The 27886-nt window shown below is 36.5% G+C and overlaps 2 protein-coding genes across 3 annotated transcripts; both read right to left on the bottom strand.

Moving 5' to 3' along the window:
- Nucleotides 1–7571: 7571 nt before the first annotated feature.
- LOC110721970 (uncharacterized hydrolase YugF-like) lies at nt 7572–12892 on the bottom strand. The gene is made up of 10 exons (XM_021901205.1): nt 12295–12892; nt 10964–11058; nt 10784–10881; nt 10606–10655; nt 10307–10402; nt 10111–10200; nt 9797–9889; nt 9615–9710; nt 8464–8529; nt 7572–8132 (listed from the first exon to the last, which is right to left on the bottom strand). Exons 1-10 carry the CDS (start codon nt 12469–12471, stop codon nt 7989–7991), a joined length of 1005 nt encoding a protein of 334 aa, XP_021756897.1. The 5' UTR covers nt 12472–12892; the 3' UTR covers nt 7572–7988.
- Nucleotides 12893–14325: 1433 nt separating this feature from the next.
- Nucleotides 14326–17990, bottom strand: LOC110721958. Of its 2 annotated transcripts, none has more exons than XM_021901194.1 (5): nt 17660–17990; nt 16510–16944; nt 15566–16432; nt 15166–15315; nt 14326–14849 (listed from the first exon to the last, which is right to left on the bottom strand). In XM_021901194.1, exons 3-5 carry the CDS (start codon nt 16235–16237, stop codon nt 14526–14528), a joined length of 1146 nt encoding a protein of 381 aa, XP_021756886.1. In that variant the 5' UTR covers nt 16238–16432; nt 16510–16944; nt 17660–17990; the 3' UTR covers nt 14326–14525. The 2 variants fall into 2 exon arrangements, with proteins under 2 accessions (XP_021756886.1, XP_021756890.1); XM_021901198.1 differs by having other exon boundaries at nt 15566–16344.
- Between the last annotated feature and the right edge of the window lie 9896 nt (nt 17991–27886).

The following is a 27886-nucleotide window of genomic DNA, read 5'->3' as shown; positions in this document are numbered from 1 at the left end:
AGCCCCCAAATTACGAGTCAAACCAATGACCCCATTTACTTCCCCCCGGGCTATGAGCCATATAATACGTCGGGATTTCCAGCACCACCACTAAACCAATTTCCACTACCACCATACCAATTTCCACCTAATTATATCGGTAATCAACAAAACTATTGTTCTAGCCAAGGTAGCCAAGAAAGTACCCGAATTCCCTCCGGTTCTACCCCTTCTACTGCCACTCCCACTAGTCCCCCTACTAACCATCACACACATCATGAATGGTTAACCGAAACTGAGATGCTACTTTTGAAAAACCGAAGGAGTGAGGTATGGCGTTATTTTGTCCTAAGTAAAGATGGTGAACAATGGGCAAAATGTAAAACATGTAATAGTGTATTCACGACAGTTACCAAAAACGGGACGGGACACTTATCTAGACACATGAAAGCTTGTGCAAAACCAGCTAGTGATCCAACCCAGCCCAAAATTTCCCAATTCCATCCATACGGCTTTACATACAACTATGAGAGGGATAGGGATGAACTAGGAAAAATGATAGTACACGCCGAACAACCTTTTCTTTTCTCGGAAAGTGACGCATTCAACACCTACATTAACAAAGCACTACAACCCCAACATAAAAGAATCTCTAGGAAAACCGTTCGTTCCGCCGCAATGAAAAATTTCCTAGAGTACAAAGTCCGGTTACAAGCCGAATTGAGTAACCTTAACTGTAGAGTATCTTTAACAGCCGATTCTTGGGATAGTGGTTATAAATATCACTATTTATGTGTGACTTGCCATTGGGTAGATGATCAATGGATGTTACAAAAAAGAATAATACATTTCAAAATGCTGGAATACCCACACACCGGCATTAACATTGCTCACCATTTAATGCAAGCAATAGACGAATACAACCTTCGAGATAAAATGATGTCTATGACTTTTGATAATGCAACCTCTATGACATACACAACTAATCTTATCAAACAAAACTTAACCGATGTACTATTAGACGGTGAAGCTCTTCATACTAGATGTGTTTGCCATGTACTTAACTTATGTGTACAGGATGGAGTTCGGGCAATTGGCCCATACTACAGCAAAATCAGAGATGATATTATGTCTATTAATAGCTCTAACATGAGATACCAAGAATGGAAGAGTTTTCTAAAACAACAAAAGATAAGGGTAATAAAAATTAGAACCGATTGCCCAACTAGGTGGAATTCCACCTATGACATGTTAACAAAGGCAATTGAGTACAAGGGCCCGTTAACATTATTTTACAACCAAAAATTTCCACAAAATGCTTTGTATGATGATGATTGGAATAACTGTGAAAGATATATGCAATTTTTACAGTTATTATATAACATGACGTATTGTTTTTCTACTGTTTACAATCCTTGTGCTCAAAACTTTCTTTCTAATGCATGCTTACTCGCCCAACTTTTCGCTGATCATCGCGATCAAAGTGATTATGATCAGTATCTTCCAGCAATGGAAAAAAAGTGGCGTAAATATTATAGTCAGATTCCTTTGATTTATATTTTTGCTTCCATATTAGATCCTAGGCAAAAGTATGAAAACACATTTATGTTAGTTGACATTTACTTTCAATGCATGTTTCTTGACGATGATGTAGAAAACTATAAGACTAATGTGAAGGATCAGTTTTTTGCTTTATATAGAGTCTATGAAGCCAAATATGGCACCGTTCCTCGCTCAGGGCCTTCTCAACCATCCAAAAACGTAAGTAAGAAGGCCAAACATTTATTTTCACAAGCTACTAACTTGATTTCAAGGTTTTCAGGTGATTCATCAATCAGGAGAACGCAAAGCGATGTCTCGGAGTTGCAGATGTACCTGAGTTACGACTTCACCAAAGGCATGGACGACGATGAGATAAACAGCCTCGACCTCCTTGCATGGTGGAAACAACAAAGCTCGAAGCATCCAACTTTGGCGGCAATGGCACGAGACATTCTTGCTATCCAAGTTTCCTCCGTCGCCTCCGAACGAGCTTTCAGCGCATCCGGAAGGGTTTTAGACGATAGAAGAACAAGGCTAAAACCCGAAACACTAGAAATGTGCGTGTGTTTCAAAGATTGGTTGGATGCGGAAAATCGCTCACAAGACCGTTCTTACGACCACAACGACAACGAAGAAGGAACCTCCGCTTCCGGTTCGGGTTCGGCTAGTTCCCAATCTATGCAACTAGCCGATGACCTTGAAGGCGAAGGCGAAGACGAAGACGAAGACGAAGACGAAGACGAGCAAGAAGAAGGAGAAGAAGAATAGACAATTATTGTATATTGTACGATTTTAAAAATATCAATTTTATCATTTTCCAATTTTTGTTTAATACCATCATTGTATGATTTTTATCATTGTTATCATTGTACAATTTTCTCAACTCAAGTAATAATAATATAAAGTACGCATTATTCACATCCAAAGTCCAATTTGCCTTTTTTCCCCGTTTTGTTACAATTTGTAAATTCATATTAAAAAAAAATAAAATTATACCAATTACTAATAAATCATAAACATTAAATTTTAAAGTAATAGTATAAAGTAAATATATAAATATAAATATTGAATATACAAATTATAAAACATAAATATTCAACTTATAATTATAAAATTCATAACTTAATAACTTATAACTTATAAGTTATAAACTTATAAGTTACCTTATAAAACTTATAATTATAATTTTATAACTTATATACATTATAAACTTATTAATTAATAATGTTGTCATTAAAAAAAAAAAAAAAAAAAAAAAAATGAAAACTGCACCAGCCCGCGCAGGCCAGCCCGCAGCCCGGCACGTGGCCGGCACGACACGAGCCCGCCAGGCACGAGGGCCGTGCCGTGCCGTGGGCTGGCCTGTGAAAATGGCCGGCACGGCACGACACGAAATCCTAGGCCCGCCGGCACGACCGGCACGGCACGAACCAGCCCGCGGCGGCCCGGCACGGCACGGTGCCCAGGATTACTTACCCATTCATTCACTTGACTGTCGCTTGACTTTACTTCAATGCATGTCTTCTAACTTAATATCTTTATCTACTAACTAGGGTCTCTAATAACGGTGTATATGGTCCGGTTTATAAATACATAAGGGTTCGTTTGGCATTGCTGTGTTTTTTCTGTTTTTTGGTTTTTTGTTTTCTAAAAGTATATGATATGAGTCTCATAATGAATCAAAAATTATATAAACTTATTAAAATTATGATAATTTTGAAAACTGACAATATAAAAGTGGAAACACCTTTTTCTTGTTTCCTTTTTTTGGTTTTAAAACAAAGACAGAAAACTGAAAACCAAAACAGATGCCCTAAATTTTTGGTTTGGTTTCATAAATTTTGAAAACCCAAAGCGCAACACACACCGCATCAAATCGGAAAAAAGGGTTTGGTGCACTATGAACATCTCTATTGTGATGTACTCCCTCCGTTTTTAAATATTTGCTCAATTTCGATCTCCATGTGCGAAGTTTTAGGAGAAATTAGAGATACTAACAAAATACGAAGGCAGTGGGGTTGGTGAAAGAATGAAAAATTGTAAAAATCAAAAAGTATTGGAGAGAATTGAAGGAGAGAAAATATGGAATTAATATTGTTAGGTTCACTTGATGGAGTAAGTATTACCCACTACCATGGTATGGTAATACTACCCAAGACCACAATATTTTTTTTCTTTTTCCTTTTTTTTTTTTCCCTTTCCTCTTCATCTTCTTCCTTCCTTAAACCCTTTTCCCCACCTCCATGGATAGGGATAGCTTCCATTGCCGGCCAAACCTCCGCCCACCACACCTTCACCTCCAACAACAAAAAGCCCACCCCACCAGCTACTACCTTGGTCGAAATCCAAAAACACGCAACTACCTCCATTAAAAATCACCGGAAACCACCCAAAAAAACATAACCCAAAAACAAGAGACACAAACTTATGGCTCTAGCCATTAAAAACGGTGAGTTCTATGCTGGAAGTCGCTGAGTTCGGTCGAAATTGACGTTGGTAGTTTTTTGTCGGTGCTCAATTATTATTAATTTCTATACTGTTATTATCGGTTTGTATACTGTTATTCTTGGTTTTTATACTGTTATTCATAATTTACTGTTATTGAGAGGAGAGAGACTGCATTTTTACAACATGAGTAAGTTTTACGTGAAATTACATTTTTGCCCCTGGTATGGGCCCAACGAGCCCATACCTGGTAGTGGTCTATCACTACCCCACTTGATGAGAGAAATTAATTAAATATTGTAAAAGCTTTTCAAATAAAGAAATGGAGCAAGTATTTAAAAATGGTCGAAAAAGAAAAGTGGAGCAAGTATTTTAAAACGGAGGGAGTAGCGATTATCAATTCATCAGGTTACCGACTAATTCTAATCCTAAGGAAATTTTTTAGATAGGTGTAATTAACAAGATAAATGACAAGCTCATGCCTCATATATATTGCAAAGTCAGATACTACAACTAATTTGTGTCAAAAATGACACTTTATGTCATATAGTTTTAATGTAGAATTGTTAGCTGCTACCTATATTTAAAGACACCACTAATCACAAGGACAAACCAATTTACGGCACGACATGTTATTGTGTGGGACAAGTCGTGGATTATGCTTGTGTTGTTGGAAACAGTTTAAGTTATCAGACATCACAAAAAAAAAAAAAAAAAAGAAAAGAAAAGAAAAAGAAATTTTCCTTAATGGTTGAACACAAGATCACAGCACGACATGACCCATAATTTATGAGTTAAAATCACAATTTATGATAGAGATTCAATCTACTTTAACACAAAAAAATTAAATGAAAATTAGCTTAGGTATGTAATCATTGAACAGATCATGGCATAACATGATATAGTTAACCTATGGGTTGGGCTAATTGAACACAAGATCATGGCACAACCATGATACATATTTATGGGTAGGGCTTGAAGCACAACCCACGGCCAAATCCATCGATTCTTATTACTGTATGTATAGGTATTCTTTCTTTAATTTTGTAAGGGTAAATTTCTTTTTTAATGGTTAAACACTTTTTTTTTTTTTTTTTTTGACGGGCAACGCAAACAATTTATTAATGACTAATATCAAAGAGTACATAGGCCTGAATTAAATCAGGAAAATCTTCTAACCAAACACGATAATCATCATAACTATTACTCAAACGAGCAAGATGGTGAGCCACTTGGTTTCCTGTTATTCTCACCCACGAGTAAGAGCATTCAGAGCAGCTAGCAGCCATAAGGAAGATGTCCTTTATGATTAATCCCATTGCTGAAGAGTCCACTTTCCCCTTCTCCAAAGCAAGAAACAGTCTCTGGCTATCCGTCTCAAGTATTACATTTCTATACCCCGCATCCATAGGGACCCGTAAAGCATGCCTCAGAGCTAAAGCCTCAGCAACATCAACATCCTTTTCCCCCCTCACCTTACTGCACGTAGCCAAAACTACATCACCCTCCCTATCCCTTACCACTCCTCCTAGACCAATCACACCCACTTCTAGGAAAGTAGCATCAGAGTTTATTTTGTAGGTACCAAAACACGGCTTTTTCCATCTTGAGCACTCCTCCCTATCACCCTTAGCTCTTCCTTCTCCTTCCATTGCCTTCTCACCTTCACTCACAATTTGCATTGCTTTGTGAATTATCCCTCCGCGTTCCCATTTCTTCTTATCAAAAACCCACATATTTCTGCTATGCCAGATTTCCCAGAGAATACACCAAAAAATACTCCACCACCTCTTCCCATTTCGAGTCTTAGCAATGTTAGAGCACCAGTGCGCATAATTGCCCCCACTTATATTAGTCACATCAATTCTAAGAGGAGATTGCATCCACGTAATACTTGCCCAAGGGCATTTCACAAGCAAATGAAAAACCATTTCTTCATCAGCACCACACATAGGACAAATAGGGTCGATAGACATACCTTTTTTAATCAAAGCTGCTCGCACAGGTAGTCCACCCTTTAAAGCCTTCCACGCAAAGATTTTAATTTTTGGAGGAATATCATTAATCCATACATTATTCCACTTAAAATCTGTAGGAGGGTTGGAAGTTGAGGCACTGTTCTGTTTCAACTCACTTAGAAGATGATTATAGGCGCTTCGAACAGAAAAATCACCACTCTTTGCAAGCATCCAGGTCCAACAGTCATCAGTGTTATACATCGAAGTCGGAATTTTCCTTATAGCATCAATCTCCACTCTTGAAAACAGGCTCACAAGAGCCCCAATATCCCAACTTCCCTCGATCAGCAACTCATCCACCATATAACGGCCCTGATCACTTGTTCTATTAACACTATCCACTCGAAAGTCTGGCAGAGAAGGAACCCAGGGATCCTTCCAGATATCAACAGAGGCACCACTTCCAATAATCTTCCTCACTCCTTTTCTGAGCACCCACCTAGCATTGCAAATGGATTTCCAAGTGTAGCTTGCAGCAGGGCTGACTGCAGCATCCAAAAAGGACGAATTTGGGAAGTATTTCCCTTTTAAAATCTTCGCCATCAGGGAGTTTTCATTAGTGAGAATTCGCCAACCTTGCTTTGCCAGTAGAGCATTATTGAACAAACTCATATTCCTGAAGCCCATTCCTCCCTCTTTCTTTGGGTGGTACATCTTTTCCCATGCCACCCACATAAGTTAATGGTTAAACACTTAACAAACTTTGATCTTATATCAAGATCTTGTTGTTAACTTGTTTCCCACGAAATTTCAAAGCATACATTTTACTTTATCATTAACTAGCTTAAGTGTCATCCACGATATTTACTAATTTTCATTAAAAATTAAATTATTCAGTAATAACTTTTGTACCTAAAATAATATTTTGGTGTTTATTTAATGATAATATTAGATTTATTTTCATAGGAAAAATTTAAGGGATCGGAGCCCCATCTTCAGCCCATTTGACTAAAAAGCTTCTTAGGTTCTCATTGTTTTTACTAAAACAAATATCTCTCACATGTTAAGCCAGTCCAGCTCTACAGGTAGAGGGGGGAGTTAAGGAAATCCCCCTACTCCTAATCTCCTAATCTATTGTAGTTGGTGGGGATCGAACTTGTGACCTCAAAGGTCACAAGGTGACTTCCCCACCAACTCCACGAAGCTTGCTTTTGCTTTGGTTATCTACTTGTAATGTACTTGTGCAAACCATTTTATACTTAAAACTTACTATTATAGTTGAAAAATCCCCCCAAAAAACCCAAATTGATACAGTGCTATAGAAAGATGACTTAAATCTTAGATTCAACTTCTTGAGTGGATGCTGTTAATCAACTTCACAGCCATATAAATTAATGCCATAATTAGCATTAATTTGCTTGCAATCACGTTTATAAATTGAGCATTGCCCTATTGTCTAACTTCATTATTTTGGAGTGGCAATTGATAAAGACAGACTCCAAGTCTCCTTTTCGACCATACAAATGGTTTTCTTTGATATTGATAATCAAAGCCATTAATTAAATGATAATTAGGCAACACTGAAACCCTGATATTTCTTGACCTACAAAGCTGGGGAGTTACAATCATAAAAATGATAACCGAATGCCAAACCATACATTAAACTAGATGAAGGGCCACGATAACCCTCGAAGAGGAAGACGCATTGTTTACAAAAGGGCAAACAGGCAAGGAGCTAAGGCAGATTATGATGGAGACAGAATGCTGATTGTTTAAAGAGTAATAGAGGAGGATGAACCAAGATAAAACCCAAGCATAGTAAAAAGAAAATGATTTTCTCATCGAAGAACTTTACACGAAAAAAAAGATATGAGCATACATTATCTATATTTGTATACAACAAATCTATACCACTCAAATCAATCAACCACTATAATTAGGAAAGAGGGAGGGGGTGTATAAGTTAAGGTTGGAAAAGGGCAAACCATTGGGACCTCCTTAGATCATGAACGAGAGCTGGACTTTCCAGAAAAGGACAATGTCACAAGAACATGCCCACATAAATCAAACTCTTGACAATGTACCACAGTTCTGTTGAGCAAATTTGATGATCAAGTCAGCAACTGAGTTGGGTTTTTCTACATGAGGGATATGGCCACAATCTGGTATTTGACGCAATTTTGCATCCTGCAGCTCACCGTGCAGTTTCTGCAAGTTATCCACCAAGTTCCAAATATTTGTCAGAATCATCTTTGGAGTCATGTTTATGAAAGATTACACCCAAAACCAAACAAAGGACAAGAAAATTTGCAATCCATTTAGTTCCCTTGTATACAGGTGCGCATACAAAATAATTGGTTCATAGAAGTCACTCACAAAGAGTTCTGAAGAGGCAGAGAGGTGGGAGTTATTTAAGGGACAAATATGGATACACATATAATTGAATCTAATTCTATAAAACTCAGTATCAAAGACACAGGTCATGGAATAGCTAGCTGACTGTAAGTATGTAACTATAAGATATACATGACATGCTCACCAATGCTAGCTTGTAGCTGATAATCTTGTCATCCTCGCCCCATATTATAAGTGTCTGCTGTTTTACCTGTGAAAGTGAGTTATAGAAACGTAATTGTAAATTTTTTTATAAGTTTTCACGTTCCATGTCCTTAATAATATAACCTATCACTATCATCATTCATCAATCATCCTTTCTAACAAAACTACAGTAACAATAGCTAAAACCTACAAATAATTAAAACAATAGATACAAGTTCACGTAGTTTTAGAAACGGAGCTCATGGTTTTTCATGTCAACTTGGTTGCATCATGGGCTCATGTCATCCCAGGAAAATAAAGTGGCTAAAATTTCTCATCTACTGAAAATGTGATCTGAACCAATAAAATAACATAACTACTCTAGCTAAGCTATACTGTATGACATTATACACAACTACCATAGAGAAACAGCATTGATTAATAAACCTCTTCCAAATCAATTACAAAACAATTTGGCAGTTCTTATCACATCAGATTCTAACAGGATTAGCACCCGCACCAGAGCAACAATTTGAATTTAAACTTTTTTGTCCACCAAATAGAAACTTCTATATTCAATTATGGTACACCAGAACGACTATCTAAGAGGCAAACATGTAATTTATTCCACTAAAGGAGTTAATTCATCTGCATGCCACCAGTTCAACACCTTTTGACTGCATGAAGCAAAAAAAATACTCCCCTCCCTCCCCGGCTCTCCTGGTCAACTGTAATTTAGTTATGTCAGAGGCACATTGATGACAGTTTATCCTACAGAAATTGTACTCATATCACTTCACTTGTGCCATCTATGTTACTTGGACTCGGATGAAGTGTCAAATTAGACACGGGTGTCCAAGTATTGGACTCGCCCATTTTTTTTGAAAAAAGTTTTGTTTTTAGTTAAAAATGAAGTGTCCAAGTGTCGGTGTCGGTGTCCGACACGAGTCGTGTCGACACAGACACGTGAGGTAAATAAAAGAGTCCGAGTAACATAGTGTGCCATATTCTGATTCAGCATTGTTCAAACCGGAATTATTCACACAAGAGATCAGTCAATATCCCAAAGAACTTTCTAAAAAGCGTGTAGAGCAATGTAACTCAATATTACAGTTAGTTGTGAAGCCATAAAAACAAGCATCTTTCATGTACCTGCTTTATTAGGGGAACAACATTATAACCTCCACTTGTCATGAAAGCAACAGTTGCATCCTCCCACCAAGGGAATAGGCAATGCAAACGACCAATCTGTTCAATTACATAATATCAAAAAAATTAAATCCGAAAACACCCCATCAATTTAAAGAGTCTAAGTTGTACACGAGTATTCTTACATTCATCCAGTCCACACTGGTACTGAAGGATACATCATTAAAGGCTATAAGATTTACGTAAAGTCGTAGGGGCACACTTTTCAGTAAAGCAACCTATTCAAACAAAATAGTTAGACAATTGCATCCGAATTCAGTATTATACATGGGAAATATTTAGCCAACCGAAAAAGTACGGAAGTTTAAAGTGACCTACAACATACTTTGAAACAGTGAAAGCAAAGACACAAAAGAGCTTACTATACAATTATTCAAAAGGAGATAAACATTATATTGATGGGGGAAGGGGTCCACTTTCTATTAGGATTAGCACTCACACCAGCATAAGCAAATAGACGTGGAAGGTTGGCCATTTCCCCAGTACCTTCTGTATATACACTTGCATCAATCAAAATTAGTTTGCTGACCTGATGCATTAGAAGAAAAAATGTGTAAAATTCCAATTGTAGCCATGTATCTTTATAGTTTATACCATACGACGTATATCTGAGATGAAGGTGCGGAACTACTTACAGCTTCTGGATGGTTAACTGCAAGGTCAATTGCAACAGCAGCCCCAAGACTTGGTCCAACAAGTATCATGGGTCTTTTGATGTAGGATTTCCAGAACTGTGACAGGCAAGAGACACAAAGAGGTCACAGAGGAATGACAATTTGAAAGTAGCCTCCATATAGAAGAAAAATGTGGAAACCAACAATTCCATTAATAATGAATCACTTGAGACACTCAGCAACACTGTTCAAATTCTTATCATTATAAAAAGAAACAGAGGACAACAAACAACAAATTAAGATAAAGAAGGTTCTAATACCTGGTACAAATGATTGCGCTTGGATACAACATCACACCGTGGAAGCCTTTCTAAAACCACAAAAAAAAGTTGAAATGAAGAACATAACTTACTCAATGGAGGAAGAGGGGAAATATGAAGAGAAGAGCAACAAGAGTATCCATAATTGTATGTGTACAAAGCAAACGCAATGGCATACCTAAATCAGAAAACCCCCAACCTAGAATGTCAATAGCCCAGCTTTCCAAGCCTGCCTCCTCCAGTAATGGGTACGTGTATCTCCATTCTAAACAAGAACTGAAGAATGAATGCAATGAACTATGGAGAAGCTATGGAAAACTGCTTACAAATCAACAGTCTGGGGAAAAATAATGATTACCTATCAAAACCATGAAGGAGAACAATTGGATCAGTCTTTCCTTGCATCATTGGCCTTACACAACTACTCATGATTGAAGTCTCTGAAGATGTTAACTGAAATAACATCAAAGTTGCACTCGTTAGTAAATGGACATTGGTTTAAGATGTGTGAGTGATCATGCCAACTGATGGATATATCCAAAGAATTTCACTAATAAACTCTTAACATAGTTTGTTTCTATTTATTCTTTAAAAAGAACAGAAAACCTTCTAAGTTGCAAGATATGCAACAATGACCATGCTAATAGCAAGAGTAACTCTTTACCTCAACATAAGGTAGCCTTTCTATTCAAAAAGTAGTCAATACACAACTTTCAGTTTCATAAAACGTAATATGTATGGGTCATAAACATTAGTATAGGTGTGTAATGCCTTGGTGCTATAGGGTATTATCATCAATATGCTTTCCAGGATGAGGTAACTCACTATACATGACAAAATTTATTTACTTTATCAGGGAAGGACAAATTATTCAGGAACACTCCACAGTAAGCATAAATAAGGAGGGGGAAGCTCTAAAATCTAAAAATTGCTTGCCTTCCCACTTTTTCTATTGATTCCTTCAAATGCCAATTTACTTCTTTTCTAATCTCTTTCAATGACTATAATAAACAGGTTTGCCCCCAAGATCAATGACATCCTCAAGATATTTTGAATAACAGAAAATCGAAATCTAATATGGGCAGTACACCTGCACATCAAGAAGTCATTACAACTATAGTCAAAGTTAATACATGAAAAGTGAAAAAAGTCCAGCGTGTCAATTATTCTAGTACGGAGAATTGGAGAGAGTATATTAATATGTGGTACCCCGAATTGGGTTGTAGGAGATTATTCTGAATTAGACAACCACAATTTCATTAGAGAGCATAATTGTATCCTGAAAGGGCTCCTCTCTTACCCCTAGTAAGACAATCACTTCTTCCAAAGCCTAAAACGACTCGAACCCGAATCAACCACTCTATTCTACTACAATCCTCACTTCTTATCATCTCCTAAGCAAGCAGTCAAGTACAAATGATATAATTGTCATATAAGAAACAGGACACCACATTAATACATTGAAAATTTATGTAATGCAAGGTGGGGTTGATTCAAGGTTAAGTGTATCAAGCAAATTAGTTCAAAAATCAGCAACATACACTATTTTTTTCCATCAAAATCAAACTTAAACTTTACAAAAGCATGAATTAATACTACATAAAGTAGTTCATTCAACAAATGAAGTGAAATTGAAATATAATTGTAAAATTGCAACAAAAAAACTCCAATGGGGATTAAAGGAAGAACCTGAACAGGTAACCTCTCAATTCTTTGAGCCAAATTCCGAGCAAATGAATCTTTGATATTATCAACTTGTTTGGGTAAAAATGAAGGGAACCCATTTGCACAAACCTTAAAATGGGTCCTAATATTCAAGGGTTTTGCTGAAAATGGAAAGCTGTAGGTTGGTGTAAGAGTTAACATTGGGTGATCACCGGCGCCGGCGTCAAAATTGAAGGGTAATGCTGAAGATGAGTAGTGGCTAACGCCTAACGGGTATGAGTTAGCCAAGTGGTAAGCTTTACTCCGTGTTCTATGCTTTCAACTTTGTAGGGGTAGCAACTACGCATAAGTAGTGTCCTTTTTTTTTTTCTTTCTTTTCTTGGCGGGTCTGCCTGGTGCCGCAAATTGACACACACTACATAGTGATTTGGGTAATCTCTAGTTGATCGACTAACCCCTGTCTGATTGAGAAATATTTAAACGATTTAGGGCATGTTCTCATTGATTGAACTGATATGAATTGAACAGAACTTTAGAGCTGAACTGAATTAAATTTATTAGATCTGAATTGAACTAAAATGAATATTTAATAAGAGAAGGATATTAGGAGCTTAATTGAAAATAATCGTATGAGAACATGCCCTTAGTAACCTTGAGTGACTAATCCTGACTACATTATGCAGCCACCCACATAAAAATTTGTGTTCATACTATTTGCAACATTTGTAAAATAAATGAATGTTTTACTCCTTATTTGTAACACAAAGGTTTTCATTCTTTTTAAGTTGTCATTTCTCTTTATGCCTCTTCTCATTACATGCATCTTTATCTTTCTTTCTTCATTTAACACTCACAAACAAATTTTGTTAATGAGTGCGTGTAACTTTTCAAAGTTGATAAGACGAAATTGAGGTACTCAGTAGTATTTTGTTACATCACCCATATTGACTAGAGCGATTGTACAAGCAATGATAAATCAATCTTTAATTTGAGGATTAAGAACTTTTTTTTTTTCATTCTGATGAAGAGGAGAAAGATTTATTAAATATGAGAAATTTTTGACAAATTGAGTTCATATCTAATTAACTGAAACAATTAAATTTTATGAAAAATTACCCGAAATAATCCCATCTTTGGGTAATTTGTAATTAATCTGACCTTTATACTCAATACGCTAAAAATGGTCTCGAGTGACCAATTTCCAATTAAAGAGGCAATTTTTTTTATTAATTTAATTTACACGTGTCACAACTTGATTTATCCAAAATTAAGTATTTAAATATAATTATATTAAATAAACAAATTATATATATATATATATATATATATATATATATATATATATATATATATATATATATATATATATATATGTATGTATATATAAAACCAGGCACACCCTTCCCCACAAGTCCACAACCACTGCCAGTGGCCGGCGCCGGCGACCACGTCCATCCCCCGCGCCAGAGACCCCACCCCCCTCCATTTGCCCCACCCACGACTCAAGGAAAGCCGGAATGTGCTTAACAGAGAGCTTGCAGTGGATGAGGAAGAAGCTGCAAATATGAAAAAGTGATTGCAGAGGACAAATCACTGAAACACCTTATTCAGCTGGAGTCTTTAGGTCATGATTTGGTTTAACTCACTTTTGGTAATTTCTGATGAGATTGGTTTGTATAAACATCTATCCAGAATGTCTTGTACAACTTTGCATACTAAGTAATCACTGCATCCCTTAAATCAAAAGGCGCTAGCTTTTACAGTTGAAGTGATTATGCCTGAAAAGTTTGCTGAAGTGTCAACTCTTACTGCCATTCTCTGTAGTACTGTATGCTGCTTATATAGTTGCATATAGTTCTGGTAACATTTCAGAATGAACTCACAACTCCTAATCTTGCTTGTTGAGCGATCAAATTTCCGATGGAAATGATGCTTTTTGAGGTCTAAAGAACTGGGAATTTAGTTTCGATTAATATACTGATCAAAATTTGTTTCTCACATGACATTTTCGTAAATAAACCAACAAACTTTATTCAATTGTGGAACCCATAATAATGAAAAAGTTGTTGATTTATTCACGAAAATACCCCATGAAAAACATATTTCGTTTCTCAAAACAGGGAATTTCCCAATTTAATGTACTTCCAATAAATATTAGGATAATACCCACATGATCCACATGATCAAAATCCTTAATATAATAAAATCTTCCAACAGTAATATATGAGAACAAGAAGCTGCATAAACTATAAACATCATAAAATCACCACATCAACACTTGATTTAATTCGTTTGGCAAGCAGTTTTGCCATACTTCTGCCAATTTCCATGTTATCCCTTTTATTATTCCCATACCAAATGCTTAGATCTCCATGCTCGGGTTTACGAGGATCAAGTATAAACTTCTTAAGCATGGGAGCATGTTGAGTGAGTTGATACGCAAGAGCACCAGCATATTCATACCCTGCATATCCAACAAATTCTAGCGCCTCAAGTCTCAGGAGGGTACGAATTGCATTAGTTTGAGCAACGTTAATTGGTATTAACCTTGTGTAGTCATCCTGCCTCCAAAGCATTATCTGCAAACAAAAGATTCACGTCAATACTGCTTGCAAAGAAAAGCTAAAGACACATTCTTGACATACAAAATCTGTTTTGGAGAGTGATCGATTGCAGAGAGCCTGCTGTTTGCGCGAGCTCTTTGATTCTATGTAGAAGTGCACTATAGGCTACTTCTAATGGCCTATACCAAACATTGTATTTGGAGTTATCAACTGGCTTAAACCAAACTATCCAATTTGTACATCATGTATAATGGTATTTAAACCCATAAAGAGCATATATAGATAGTAATCAAAATTTGTACTCAGTAAAAGTTTGTACAGATGTACTAACCTTTAACTTGAATGTATGCAACTGAGGGCATGCTGTAATCAGGGATAATGTCGATACTAAAAGGTATCTACCATGATCGTTAATGAAAGATAACTCCAAAACCTTAACATTATCAAAGGATGGAAATTTACAAGCTTGAAAGGGTGGTACCTACAAAATTGGATAAAAACAAGTGTGGTTATACTAATATCATGCACATTTGCACACTAATAAACAAATACTACTAGGAATCTTCATGTTACATCATATGTCCAAAGTTAGATTTTGACAGTTTGATGCGCACAAAACATGTACATACCCATAGGCCATACCGCCATAGCCATGTTTTATACAATTATACCCGATTAGCAACTTAATTACTAAGTATATATTGATTATAACACACAATAATAATACTAACCATGGACCAATGCAGCGAGAGTTTCTTAAGTTGGGAAGATAAACCGGATAGAATACTCCCGTTGCTAGTAAGTTTAGTAGAATATTTTCCTCCAAAAGCAGCATCCACAAGTGATGGAACGCTAACATACTCCACATCAACAGTACGAGACTCAGAAAATAAAAGAGTAACAAGATTTGGAGCAACAATGTGCAATGACTCAGCATTGAGAAGGCGGGTGCTAGAAAAAATCTCCAAGTGTTCGAGTGTAAGGGATGAAATAACAAGTTTTTGGCGTTTGGAAGAAGCAAAAACATCATCGGTGGTCAGACACGAGTGAAGCAAAAGGCGGCGAAGTTTAAGACAAATAGATAAAACCCATTGAAGCAGAGGTCCATCTACAGCCACCTTTGTCAAGTGAAGAGATACAAGACTAGTATTCAAGACAAAAGTGGAGTTCTTAAAAAAAGGGATCGTAGGAATAGTTTCCATGTGCAACTCCAGATTTCGAACCCATTTAGTTGAGGCGAATTCAAGCCACTTATCAATATTAGAAGCAAATATGTTATCATCGATAGGAATAGGAAAATGCATTCTGAAGGTGTTAAGATACGGAGCTTGATTTGCTCTGATAACCTGGTTAACCCAATCAGCATAATTACCCACTTCGGAATTCTCATATGGCTTAGTCATTGCAATGGCTAGCCTTGGAGGATCTTCGAAATCTAGGTCCGTGATATAAGTTCATACATGTCTCCACCTTTTCGAAAGAAGGCTAGTTCTTGCTGCTGCTTTAATCCCTACAAAAGATAGCAAGTATACTAGTATATCATCAGGTAAGTTGCTAATCAAATCCACTTGACCACCTTCAAGATTTTTGTTGTTCCTCTGCCAAAAAAACATATAGAAATTAAAGTTGTATTAAAAGAAAGAACTAAATGTTACTTAAGACACAAGCAACGTACTCTTCTCTTATAGCACTTGTGAATGGTGGTAGTAGTGTTAGGTTGAAACATATCTCGGAGGCATGTCCAAGCATCCATGGCAGTAGTATAATTATTATCAAGAAGAGTGATGAGTAAATCGGTGGAGATAGTGGCGTAAATCCAAGTGAGGACGACAGCATCAAGTCGGGCCCAAAGAGTGGTGTCACGGTCACTAATAATAATGTGTGAAGGAGTAGGAATGGTGGAGTCGATGTGATCAAGAACATTGTAGGCACGGGCCGTGACACGGAAAAGGGTAGACCAACGACTGTAAAAACTATTTTTAGTATTAAGAACAAGAGGAATGAGGTTCTTAATGTTGGACACATTAAGTGCAGGGTGAATAAATTCACAGCAAGTTTGACAAGCGCAGTTTTTCTCCTTAGTATAGTCCATGCCTCAGTTTGTAGAGCACTGTCAACAGTAGCGTACAATCAAAGTTCAAATCAACAATAAGCTAAGATGACATCGATTTACAATTGCATCAAGACTTACATTCAAGAACAAATCTTTCTCCAAATAAGTAACTAAAGTGTCATTTAACAAACCATATCCCATGCTATTTGGTGGATTTTGATGAAACAAAGGGCCAAAGGGGGATTTTCATAATTTGGTGGGTTTTGATGGTTGGAAGGATGGTTATCAGGTGGTTCTCTTTGTGTTCTTTTTGAAAAAAAAACTGGAAATACTTCTTTCTCGGGATCTCTTCATTGAATTAGATTTCTGAAATTTGTAGCATTATTATGTTTTATCAGAACATATATCATTATTATCATATTTGCAAGTTCAATCATCATTACAACTTCAATTGAATTAGAAAAAAAAAAAATTAGAACTTCAACTAGGCAATAGGAAATTAGCACATATAATTCATCAACATAACAATTAACAAATTCAATTCATAAAATCATAAATCAGCAAGTTAAATTGATCAACAATTCAACATATAGCAAATTTGGTCAATTCAATTATTATATAAACAGGCAAACAACAACATTATACTTGAAATCTTCAATTAAATTAATCAATTCAATATTTCAATTCAATAATTTCATACTCAAATTCTAACCAACAAAAAAACAGAACCTTATTGAAACATTGAAACAAAAGAGAAAGGAAAGAAGGGAACCTTAATTGGAGCCTTGGAGGCCGAGAACAGTGAGCACCCCCTAGAAAACATCACTCCGTCAGGTCGCCGAGAAGAAGTTGGGTCGTGAGACTCGTGACTTGGTGACTGAGCACTGAGCAGGGAACTTGAGGAGTAGAGAACTTGAGAAGAGGAACTTCAAGTCTTCAACAAAACACAAAGGAGAATAGGAGATGACCAGCCGTCGCCGGTCGCCGGTATCCGGTCGCCGGATCTGGAGACTGGAGTACAATAAGAGTTCGGAGGAAGGAGAAAGGGGAGAAGAGAGAGAAAGAGGCAAAGAGGGGTTTTAGGGAATAAAGCAAATGAGAAGAAAGAGAAAGCAGTTGCCGTTAAGGAGAAAGCACGTGCTACCCCTTGTGAGTTGTGACTCCGTAGGTCCGCCAGAAATTACATGCGAGTGCATCTAGGCGCATAGGGCCTATGTATTTGGCATGCACATAGGAAGACAATTTGGACTTCGGTGGTATATTTTCACTTTTATTTTAGTATAGTAGTACATTTTTGTGTACTACTATATATATATATAATGTACCATTAAAGTATAAGTTATTTGAATAGTATTTTTATATACTATTATGCAAGTAGTGGTATTTTCGTCATCATATTTTTCACCTTCAGATTCCCATTATTTACAAAAATGCCATCCTATTTGCATCCTTAATATATAGGGACTATGCGCCTAGAGTTTTCCATTATATGCTCCTCCATTACGAATTACTCGCAACAATTACTAAAAATGGCTGGTACACATTACTTGCAACAAATTTATTTCTTTTCTTTTATAGTAAGTTTTTTGTGTAATATTACAACATTACCCTTGCTTTTTTTCCTAAACACCCTAATTAAATTACTGATTTTATCTTTTTAACTTAAACCCTAACATTGATTTAATCACCTCCCATCAAAATTCTTCTTCATCACCACCACCACCACCATCACCTTCTTTGGCAACAACCACCACCACCACCTATCGCTACTAACGTTGGAAATCACCGGCGTCGTCTTCTTCCTTGTCGACACCTTCATTTTCTTTCTCTTCCTCTTCTAAATCTAACTTTTTCTGGGTTCCTTGTGCATTTGGTGGGTCGAATTTCTGGGTTTGGTGCTTGGTGGGTCGAATTTCAGGGTTAGGTGGTTCTGGGCTTGGGTTTCGTGGGTTCGAAATTTGGGGGGTGGTCTCGTGGTGGTGGGTTTCGGGGTTGTGGGTCTGGGTTCGTGGGTTGGGGGTTTCAGGGTGGGTTGTGGTGGTTCGGCGATTGTGGGTCTGGGTTTGTGGTGGTGGGTTTCGGGGTTGTGGATCTGGGTTTGTGGTGGTGGGTTTTGGGATTGTGGGTCTGGGTTCGTGGATTGTGGGTTTCGGGGTGGGTGGTAGTGGGTTCGGCGGCTTCGCAGGTGGTGGTGTTTTTGTGGTTGTGGTTATGCTAGGTGGTGGTGGTTGTGGTGCTTGGTGTTTAGTTTTTTTTTTTTTTTTTTTTTTTTTTTTTTTTTTTTTTGTTTTTTTTATTGGATTAATACTAAGCACATCCCTTATTTTCCAATAATCACACTTAAGATATTTTGCCTAGGAGTCGCAAACTCCCTCTTTGTTGCGAGTAACTCGTAACAGAGGGAGTATGGCCGGATTACTTAAAATTAGAGGTTACTTAAAATTAAGGGTTACTAGAAATTAGGGATTTCAACGTGAGTGTCAGACTCCATTATACGCATCAGACTCCGTTATTTGCTGAGTTTACGGCATTACACATGGTGTGACTTGCTACACTAAAAGACGCTTTAAACTTTGTCTTCATCAAAGTAAAAACTTTATCTTTTTACTTTCTTTCTGAACTAAATTTTCTTTTAATTTCATTCTTTTTTTTTCTTCTTTAATTGTTAATTAAAAAACACCTTAATATTTTATCATAGAAATTATCTCTGTATTAGCTCCACTTAAAAAAAATGTTTGCTGCATAGCCTGAAATTCTGCATTCACCCAAACGTTGAGGGGAGGAGGCTATGTTGCACGGAAACGGATACGGGGACAAAAACGAGTACGGGTACGGAGACAGGATACGGCAAAATTAAAATTTCAAAAAACGGGTACGGCATGGATACGACAAAAAAAATTATAAATAAATAAATAAATCAATGAAATGTTAAAAAAAAATTCATACTACACAAATTATAGTGACTTCTCCATCTACATTTCTGTAGTGACTTAAAATAAAATTAAATTAAAATTAATAATACTCTCTCCGTTACATATTACTCGCAACAAAGGAATATTTTATGTCTCACATCGGCAGAGACAGGGCCGCCTATTGGAGGCGTTTGCCGCGTGGGAGAGAAGTGTTGGTGAAGAAGGAAACAATCAGCAGAGACGTCAAGTCGCTGAAGAGAAGTTACAGCTACTAAACGCTATTCTACAGTCGTCGCAAGAACCCAACCTAAGAGAAATGCATCTTCAATGGCATGATTACGTTAAGGCGCGAATTCGAACGCTGTTTTTAATGGAGATAAGGAAGGCCGACGTGCTTGATGTTGTGGATTTGACAACCGCGCGTTTGGCTAGAAGACTTGTGCATCAATACAATTGGAATGGGAGGTTCAAAATACGCTATCCAGACGATACGTCCTTGCAGGTTATAGCGCAGATTTACACCGCAATGCAAGGCTTGGAATATGAACATTGAACACGCACAGTAAAGTCAGTACACTAATTCTTTGTCAAGTTTTCTAGACAGTTATTTCTACGTACAAAAAGCTAGAGTAATTTTTTTGTAATTAGTAATTCTTTATAGTCATCGTGTTGGAAGAGATGGAGAATAGGAGCATGAGAAGTGGGACTCTCTAGTTGTGGAGATCTGCAGTGTTGATGACACTAATGATCAACTTGTGAGCTGTTTGAATAGTTAGGCTTTAGCTTACATTACAATTTTTGACTTGTATGTGTGCATATAGATAATATACTACTCATGTTGAATGTGACTTTTGTGTACTTACTTGGTCATAAGTACAAGATGTGACGTGTATGTGTGCTTAGATACTATAATACTCGTGTTGAATGAGACTTTTGTGTAATTACTTGGTCATAAATACAAGATGTGACGTGTATGCATGCTTAGTACTATAATACTCGTGTTGAATTAGACTTTTGTATCGCTTCAACTATATATATTGGTAGTTGATATAAATTCCCAAGTCCCAACATTAATCTGCCTCTAATAATGAGATGACCCAAACTATGCTACTTCCTATACCGTTTTTAAGGATCATGTGCTATACTTCATTCCTATTTCATGAAATCTGGGATGGTTGGATTAAGACTTTGCTAAATTGGATGTCTGTACTTGGGCAACGATATGTAGGAATTACGAGCCCAATGATAAAAGGTGGGCTTTGCTAGGGGAACTATGCATATGTGCTTTAATTTGCCTGTTAATAAAACAAATATATTACTGGTTGCTCAGAATCTCAGATGATACTGAAACTTAGGTCCAGATAACAAGTCTTTACTTATTATTTTTAATTTAATACGACTGTAATTTTCTTTATTTTCAAGGATAAATCAATATAATCATTTCAATTAAGGAAAATAAAAAAGTCATTTAATATAATTAAACAGCACGGGTGCAACAAATTAATTAAGATCAAGGTGCTCATAGTTTAGTGGGAGACTTGCAAACTTGCAGTTTTCATTATTCCTTTGGTATATATATATCAATAATTATGTTAATATCATCCTAAGAATATATCACATGAGGATATAGTTAGACTCTATTCTTTGAGACATAATATCATGGCTTCCCTTCAAAAATAAAAAAATAAATATACTTTGATTAAATTAGATTAAAATTTGATTTTACACCATTATTATTAGGGTATCAATTCAATTTAATTCACTACAAGTTCAATTCAATTCACTATGAATTCAATAATTTCTGTTCAAGTCACTTAAATGAAAAATAATATAGAGTAGTTCATTTCAAATTACTCATTTGCATTCACTTCAACTTAATCAATTCGACTCAGTTTAGTTCAGATTAACGTACTAATTTGCATAGTGGTTCGTTTACATTTAAACCTACTGCAACGATTTAGCAAGCCATATCAATTTTAGAGTATGGAGCATATGACTTTAATTTGTTTGCATTGTGCATCTGTTTTTTTTTTTTAATTTAATTTAATTTATTTTGTTTTTATTTATCCAACTAATGCTCTTATAATATCATGGTAAATCTTACTATCTTAGCTTGATAAGAAGAAAGGAATGAAAAAAAAAATGTGTCCTATTATATTATTATATGATGGTCCATAGCTTTTGAAGGACGTAAACACATAAATTTAGCATATTTGTTTTATGGAATAAAAAAAAGGAAAATTATATACTTAGTACTTTTTTTTTTTTTTTTGACAAGATATACTTAGTACTTAGGACTACATATAAAATGTAGTACTTAGGACTACATATAAAATGCTAAGAGTAGAAAAATAAATGAATATAACATTCATGACATCTATCTATTATAATAAATTTACATTACATGGTTTTAAACTTTCAATGATACATTATGGGGATATAGACAATTCAATAATCAGATGGAGAAATTACTTTATAATTTACAAGAACTCATGTTGCATTTTATTATTGTAGTGCAAAAAGACAATCAATCAAATGCCTTTGGCTTTTAATTATTGTTTGGCATACACTTTTTTTTAAACAAAGAAAGAGCATACACAACACAATTTACATAAATTTTCCATGTTGACCCGAAGAAGACCAAGCTTATATTATATTGCTAGGTAGGTGCTGACCAACTCGAGAACCTGACCAAGTAAACAATTACTCCGTACTTGGATAAACTACGAAGCATATATCATCATACCATTTAATAGTTGTGATGTCAACAATTGCATACGTAATGTACTAATATTACAACTATTCCAAAGTAACCCCCAAAATGTTTATAAAAAGACCATATCCCTCACAAAGTAACCTTAATCATGATGAAAATAAAGGTTTTGTTAATGTAGAAGATAATTAGATATTGCTTGTGAAAGAGACATTTATTTGAATGAAATAAGCTATACTATTGTAAATTTGTTAAGATGGGAATATAAGTTCATAATGCTAAAGCAAAAGTGTAACTACAAAAAAAGAAAAAAAAAAAAAAACCGAAAAGTGTAACCAACAGGAAAAAAAAAGAAGTTGCAACATCTTCTTCTGAGGTTTATTTTTATTTTTATTTTCATATACACAAACCTAACAATAAATAATCTAAGTATCTAACATGCAAGTAAGAAACATTGTTCATTTGTTAAAGTTGTTCTTATACGTATCGTTTTCTTCTCGTTCTTAGGCCTTGTTCTCTTCACCTTACAAATTGAAGAGTTAAATATGCCTGATGCAAGAGGACAACAGATTGAGATAGAAAGAGAGTAGAGAAGGAAGGAGGAAGAGGTGATATTAGGTTAGGAAAAATATCTGCTCTATTGAGCTTACAAAGAAAGCAGCCTAAGACAATAAATAGTCACTACAAGACAAATTACAGAATTACCTACACCTAATCATTGCACTGAAAACAAGGCTGCAACTAATGGTATACAAATATTCCTACAGCACTATGACAGCACACACACAGTGCAGCTGGCAGAGAGAATACAGGGCAAAGAATAGGCAAGGATTTTTCCTTATTACCCCCCCCCCTCAAGCTGAGTGTGGGGTGAAGCTTGAACGCCCAGCTTGAGAAGAATGTCATTGTGCTGCTTCACAGTGAGTATCTTAGTGAGAATGTCTGCAAGTTGATCTTTTGATGCCACATGTTGAGTAATGATAGATCCATTGTTAACCATATCCCTGACATAATGGCAGTCAATCTCCACATGTTTTGTTCTCTCATGTAGTACAGGATTTGCTGCAATGGCAATGGCTGCCTGACTGTCACTTCTCAGAAGAACAGGTGCCATAGAGCAGATGCCTAAGTCCTTCAAAAGAGCTTTGAGCCATGTTACTTCACAAGCAGTCAATGTCATTGCCCTGTACTCTGCTTTTGCAGTTGACTTTGCTACAACTGACTGTTTCTTGGCTTTCCAAGATATGGGAGAGTTGCCTAGCAAGATACAGTATCCTGTGGTTGATCTTCTAGTGTTTGGACAACTTGCCCAATCATTGTCTAAGTAGGCTACCAGCTTAGCAGCAGAAGAAGAAGCTAGAAGAATCCCTTGGTTTACAGTCCCAGCTAGATATCTCAGCAACCTCTTTGCAGCCTGCAAATGGGTTGCAGTTGGAGAATGCATGAATTGACTCAGGATTTGCACTGTGAAAGCAATGTCTGGTCTTGTAACTGTGAGATAGATCAGTTTTCCCAGTAAGTGCTGGTACACTACAAGATTAGGAAGGGGAGTGCCTTTGTCTGCACTGAGCTTCAAGTGGGTGTCCATGGGTAACTTGAGTGCTTTGACTTGCAGCATACCCTGATCTTTCAGCAAATCCACGGTATATTTTCTCTGAGAGATAAATATTCCTTTATCAGAATGATCAACTTCCAATCCAAGAAAGTACCTCAATTTTCCAAGGTCTTTCATATGAAAGTGAGAAGAGAGAAGAGATTTTAGAACTTGAATTTCTTCCTTGTCATTTCCTGTGATCAAAAGATCATCAACATAAACCAAAATAGCAGTGGTTGAACTGTTGTTTTCTTTGATGAACAGGCTGTAATCAAATTTTGATTGTCTGTAACCAAAAGATATCAATGTTGTTGACAATTTTGAGAACCATTGTCTAGGAGCTTGTTTGAGTCCATACAAGGACTTCACTAGTTTGCAAACTAGATTGCTGTTTTTTGTATTTGTGCCATCTGCACCAACTGTTATTCTGCTCCCATATCCAGTATACCCTTGAGGTAATGACATGTACACATCCTCTTCCAAGTCACCATGTAAGAAAGCATTGGTCACATCCATCTGTGTTGTTATCCAGTTGTTTAAGGAAGCCACAACCAATAGAGTTCTGACTGTTGTCATCTTGGCAACTGGAGAAAATGTTTCTCCATAATCCAGCCCATATTTTTGCCTATTTCCCAGCACAACAATTCTTGCCTTGTGTCTCTCTATGTCACCATTGGATTTATATTTTGTTTTATAAATCCATTTGTGACCAATCACCTTTTTTCCTTGCGGAAGGGTGGTAACAATCCATGTGCCATTCCTTTCACATTGTTCCAACTCTTCATTCATTGCCTTTACCCAATGTTCTTCATTCACAACATGTTTAAAATGTGTAGGATCATTATGAGCAGTAAGTGTAGTCAAGAAACAATGAAATTCAGCATTTATTTGCTGAGTTGCAAGGTTTGAAATTTCCTAATTTCTTTTCTTCTGAGGCTGCACATAATCTTTCCACCAGGATGGTGGTTTAGAGATTCTTGTGATGTGTCTCAAATTGTGTTCAGTATCAGGATCAGTTTGAGGTTCAGTGACTAGTTCTGCTGCTGGTTCAGGTTGGGTGGTGTTCTGATGAGTGTGAAGTGAGAGTTGCTGTGTTTCAGCACTGTTTGTGTCATTTTCTGCAACTGTATGATCACACTCATCATCATGAGGATTTACAGGCAAATTTGTGGTTTGGTTTTGGTTTAGAAAATTGGGAAAAGGTGTCATATATTTTTCAAGAGATTGAATTTGTAAAGGAAATATGGTTTCATGAAATGTTACATCTCTTGACACAAAAATTTTCTTTGTTTTCAAGTCAAGGAGTCTGTAACCTTTTTGTGTGGCTGGGTATCCTAGAAACACACATGGAATGCCTCTGGGTTCAATTTTGTCTTTGATCAATGAAGGGTTAGCAACAAATGCCAAACAGCAAAAAAACTTTCAGATGATCATATTTAGGTGGGATTTTGAACAACATTTCAAATGGTGTTTTATTTTGCAGAACTGGGGTAGGAAGTCTGTTAATAATGTGGACAGCAGTCATGACACAGTCACCCCAGTAAGACAATGATAATCCACCTTGAAATCTAATTGCTCTAGATATTTCAAGGACGTGTCTGTGTTTTCTTTCAGCTCTTGCATTTTGCTGTGGTCTATCCACACAGGATGTTTGATGTATTATCCCCAACTCAGCAAAAAATTCTTGACAAGGTTTGTCATGGAACTCCAAAGCATTGTCTGATCTCAAATATTTTATTTTTGAGTTGAATTGAGTCTGTGCATAAGCTGAGAAAGCTTTCAGTTGTTTCAATGAGTCAGATTTGTGCTGGAGCAAGTACACCCAAGTATTTTTGGAGTAGTCATCAATTATAGTGAGAAAGTACCTATACTTCTCTCTGGTACACACCTTGTAAGGACCCCAGATATCCATGTGAATGAGCTCAAAGGGTTCAGCAGCATGAGACTCACTCAACTGATATGGCAATTTTGTAAATTTTGCCATTGGACAGGTTACACAAATCTGGCTATTTTCCTTGATAGTTTTCTTCACACAAGGAATGTACTGCAGTTTTTTCACAGAAGCATGCCCCAATCTATGATGCCAGACAGCGAAGGGAACTGAACCTGTATCACTCTGAGCTGCCAAATAATTATGAGTGTTCTGTGCTTGAGACATCAAGTCAGCTCCCAGAGGTTCATTAACCAAGTAATACATCCCATTTTTGGCTTTCCCAATTCCTCTTATTTTCTTTGAAACAACATCTCTAATTACACAATGTGTTCCATAGAAATTCACCTCACACTGTGAATCTTTGGTCAATTTTGGCACAGATAAGAGATTGTATCTGAATTTAGGCACACACAGCACATTGTGCAGATTCAATGAGTTACACAAGCTAACATTACCAGTGTGAGATATTGAGGCTGAGTCACCTGTAGGAAGAGTTATTTTGGGAACAACAACAACTATTTTAGGGTCTGTAAACTTACTCAGATCATATGTCATATGATCTGAAGCCCCTGAGTCAATTATCCACCCATTTAGGACAGATTCTGCATGATTACAGGACACCATGCCTGAGAAACTGTTTTCTATTTCTTCATCAGTTTCACTTCCCTTTGTTGCACTGGAAGTTGGCATGTGTTTCAACAACTGTTCAAACTGCTGAGAGGTGAGGGTTATGTTGCTTCCTTCTATGACTGGAAACTGAGCTGCAGCAGCCAATTTTGACTTGAATTTGTTGTTGTTGTTGTTCCAAGATTGATTAAAGGATTTTTCCTTATTACCTGTATTGACAGGATTCAATCTTGGCTTATCCTGTTTCTTAGGAAAACCATAGATATACCAGCACTTATTTTGGGTATGACCTTTTCCACCACAGTGAGAGCAGATAAGAGTTGGTTTTGCTGGAAATTGTCTACCATACATAGCAGAGATGTCTGATTCAGCTTTAGATATCAGACTCTACTGTAGGGAGAGGGGTGAGCATGAGCATTTGACTTCTCATGGCACCATAGTGATCATCTAGGCCATTTAAGAACTGAAACAAGCTACTTTCTTCCTGGTTCCTAGCTACTGTGTTTAGCAAAGCTCTCACCTTAGCAGATATTTCACTAATAACAGGCAAGGCACTCATTGAATCCAATTCTTCCCACAGACTAGACATAGTAGTGTAATTTTCATTAATAGTGTTACTATTCTGTTTCAGTTGATAAAGATCTTTGTTTAACTTATATTTTCTAGACCCATTTGCCATAGAAAATCTATTTTCAAGCTGTACCCATGTTTCTCTAGCATTATTGACATAAAGCACAGATTTTTTTAATTGTATATGAAAGACAAGCATGAATCCAAGATATTACCATAGAGTTGCAAGTGTCCCATTGATCTGCCTTGACAGCATCTGCAGCATATGTAGAACGAATGACAGTGCCCAAAACAAAGCCAATCTTCTTTTTTGATGTGAGTGCAATCTCCATGGATCTCCTCCAGGATCTGTAGTCACTGGCTCCAGTAAGCTTGTCCACTGAGATGGAATAAGAACCATCATTTGGGTGCAAATAAAGCACACTGTTTGCATCAGTTGCCATTATGTAAAGCTCCGATTTTGAGAAAAAAAGAAAGAGAAAAAGATAAAAGCTTTATGGATCTGATGACTGAAATATAGAGAGCAAATTTAATGATTTTAAATGTCCTGATTTTGCACCAATGGCTCTGATACCATGAAGAGTTAAATATGCCTGATGCAAGAGGACAACAGATTGAGAGAGAAAGAGAGTAGAGAAGGAAGGAGGAAG

The sequence above is a fragment of the Chenopodium quinoa genome, unplaced genomic scaffold (genome assembly GCF_001683475.1).
Source record: "Chenopodium quinoa cultivar QQ74 unplaced genomic scaffold, ASM168347v1, whole genome shotgun sequence".
In the NCBI taxonomy this organism is placed as follows: Eukaryota; Viridiplantae; Streptophyta; class Magnoliopsida; order Caryophyllales; family Amaranthaceae; genus Chenopodium; species Chenopodium quinoa.
Note: the sequence above shows the minus strand (reverse complement) of the source record. Positions and strands in the feature narration are given on the sequence as shown.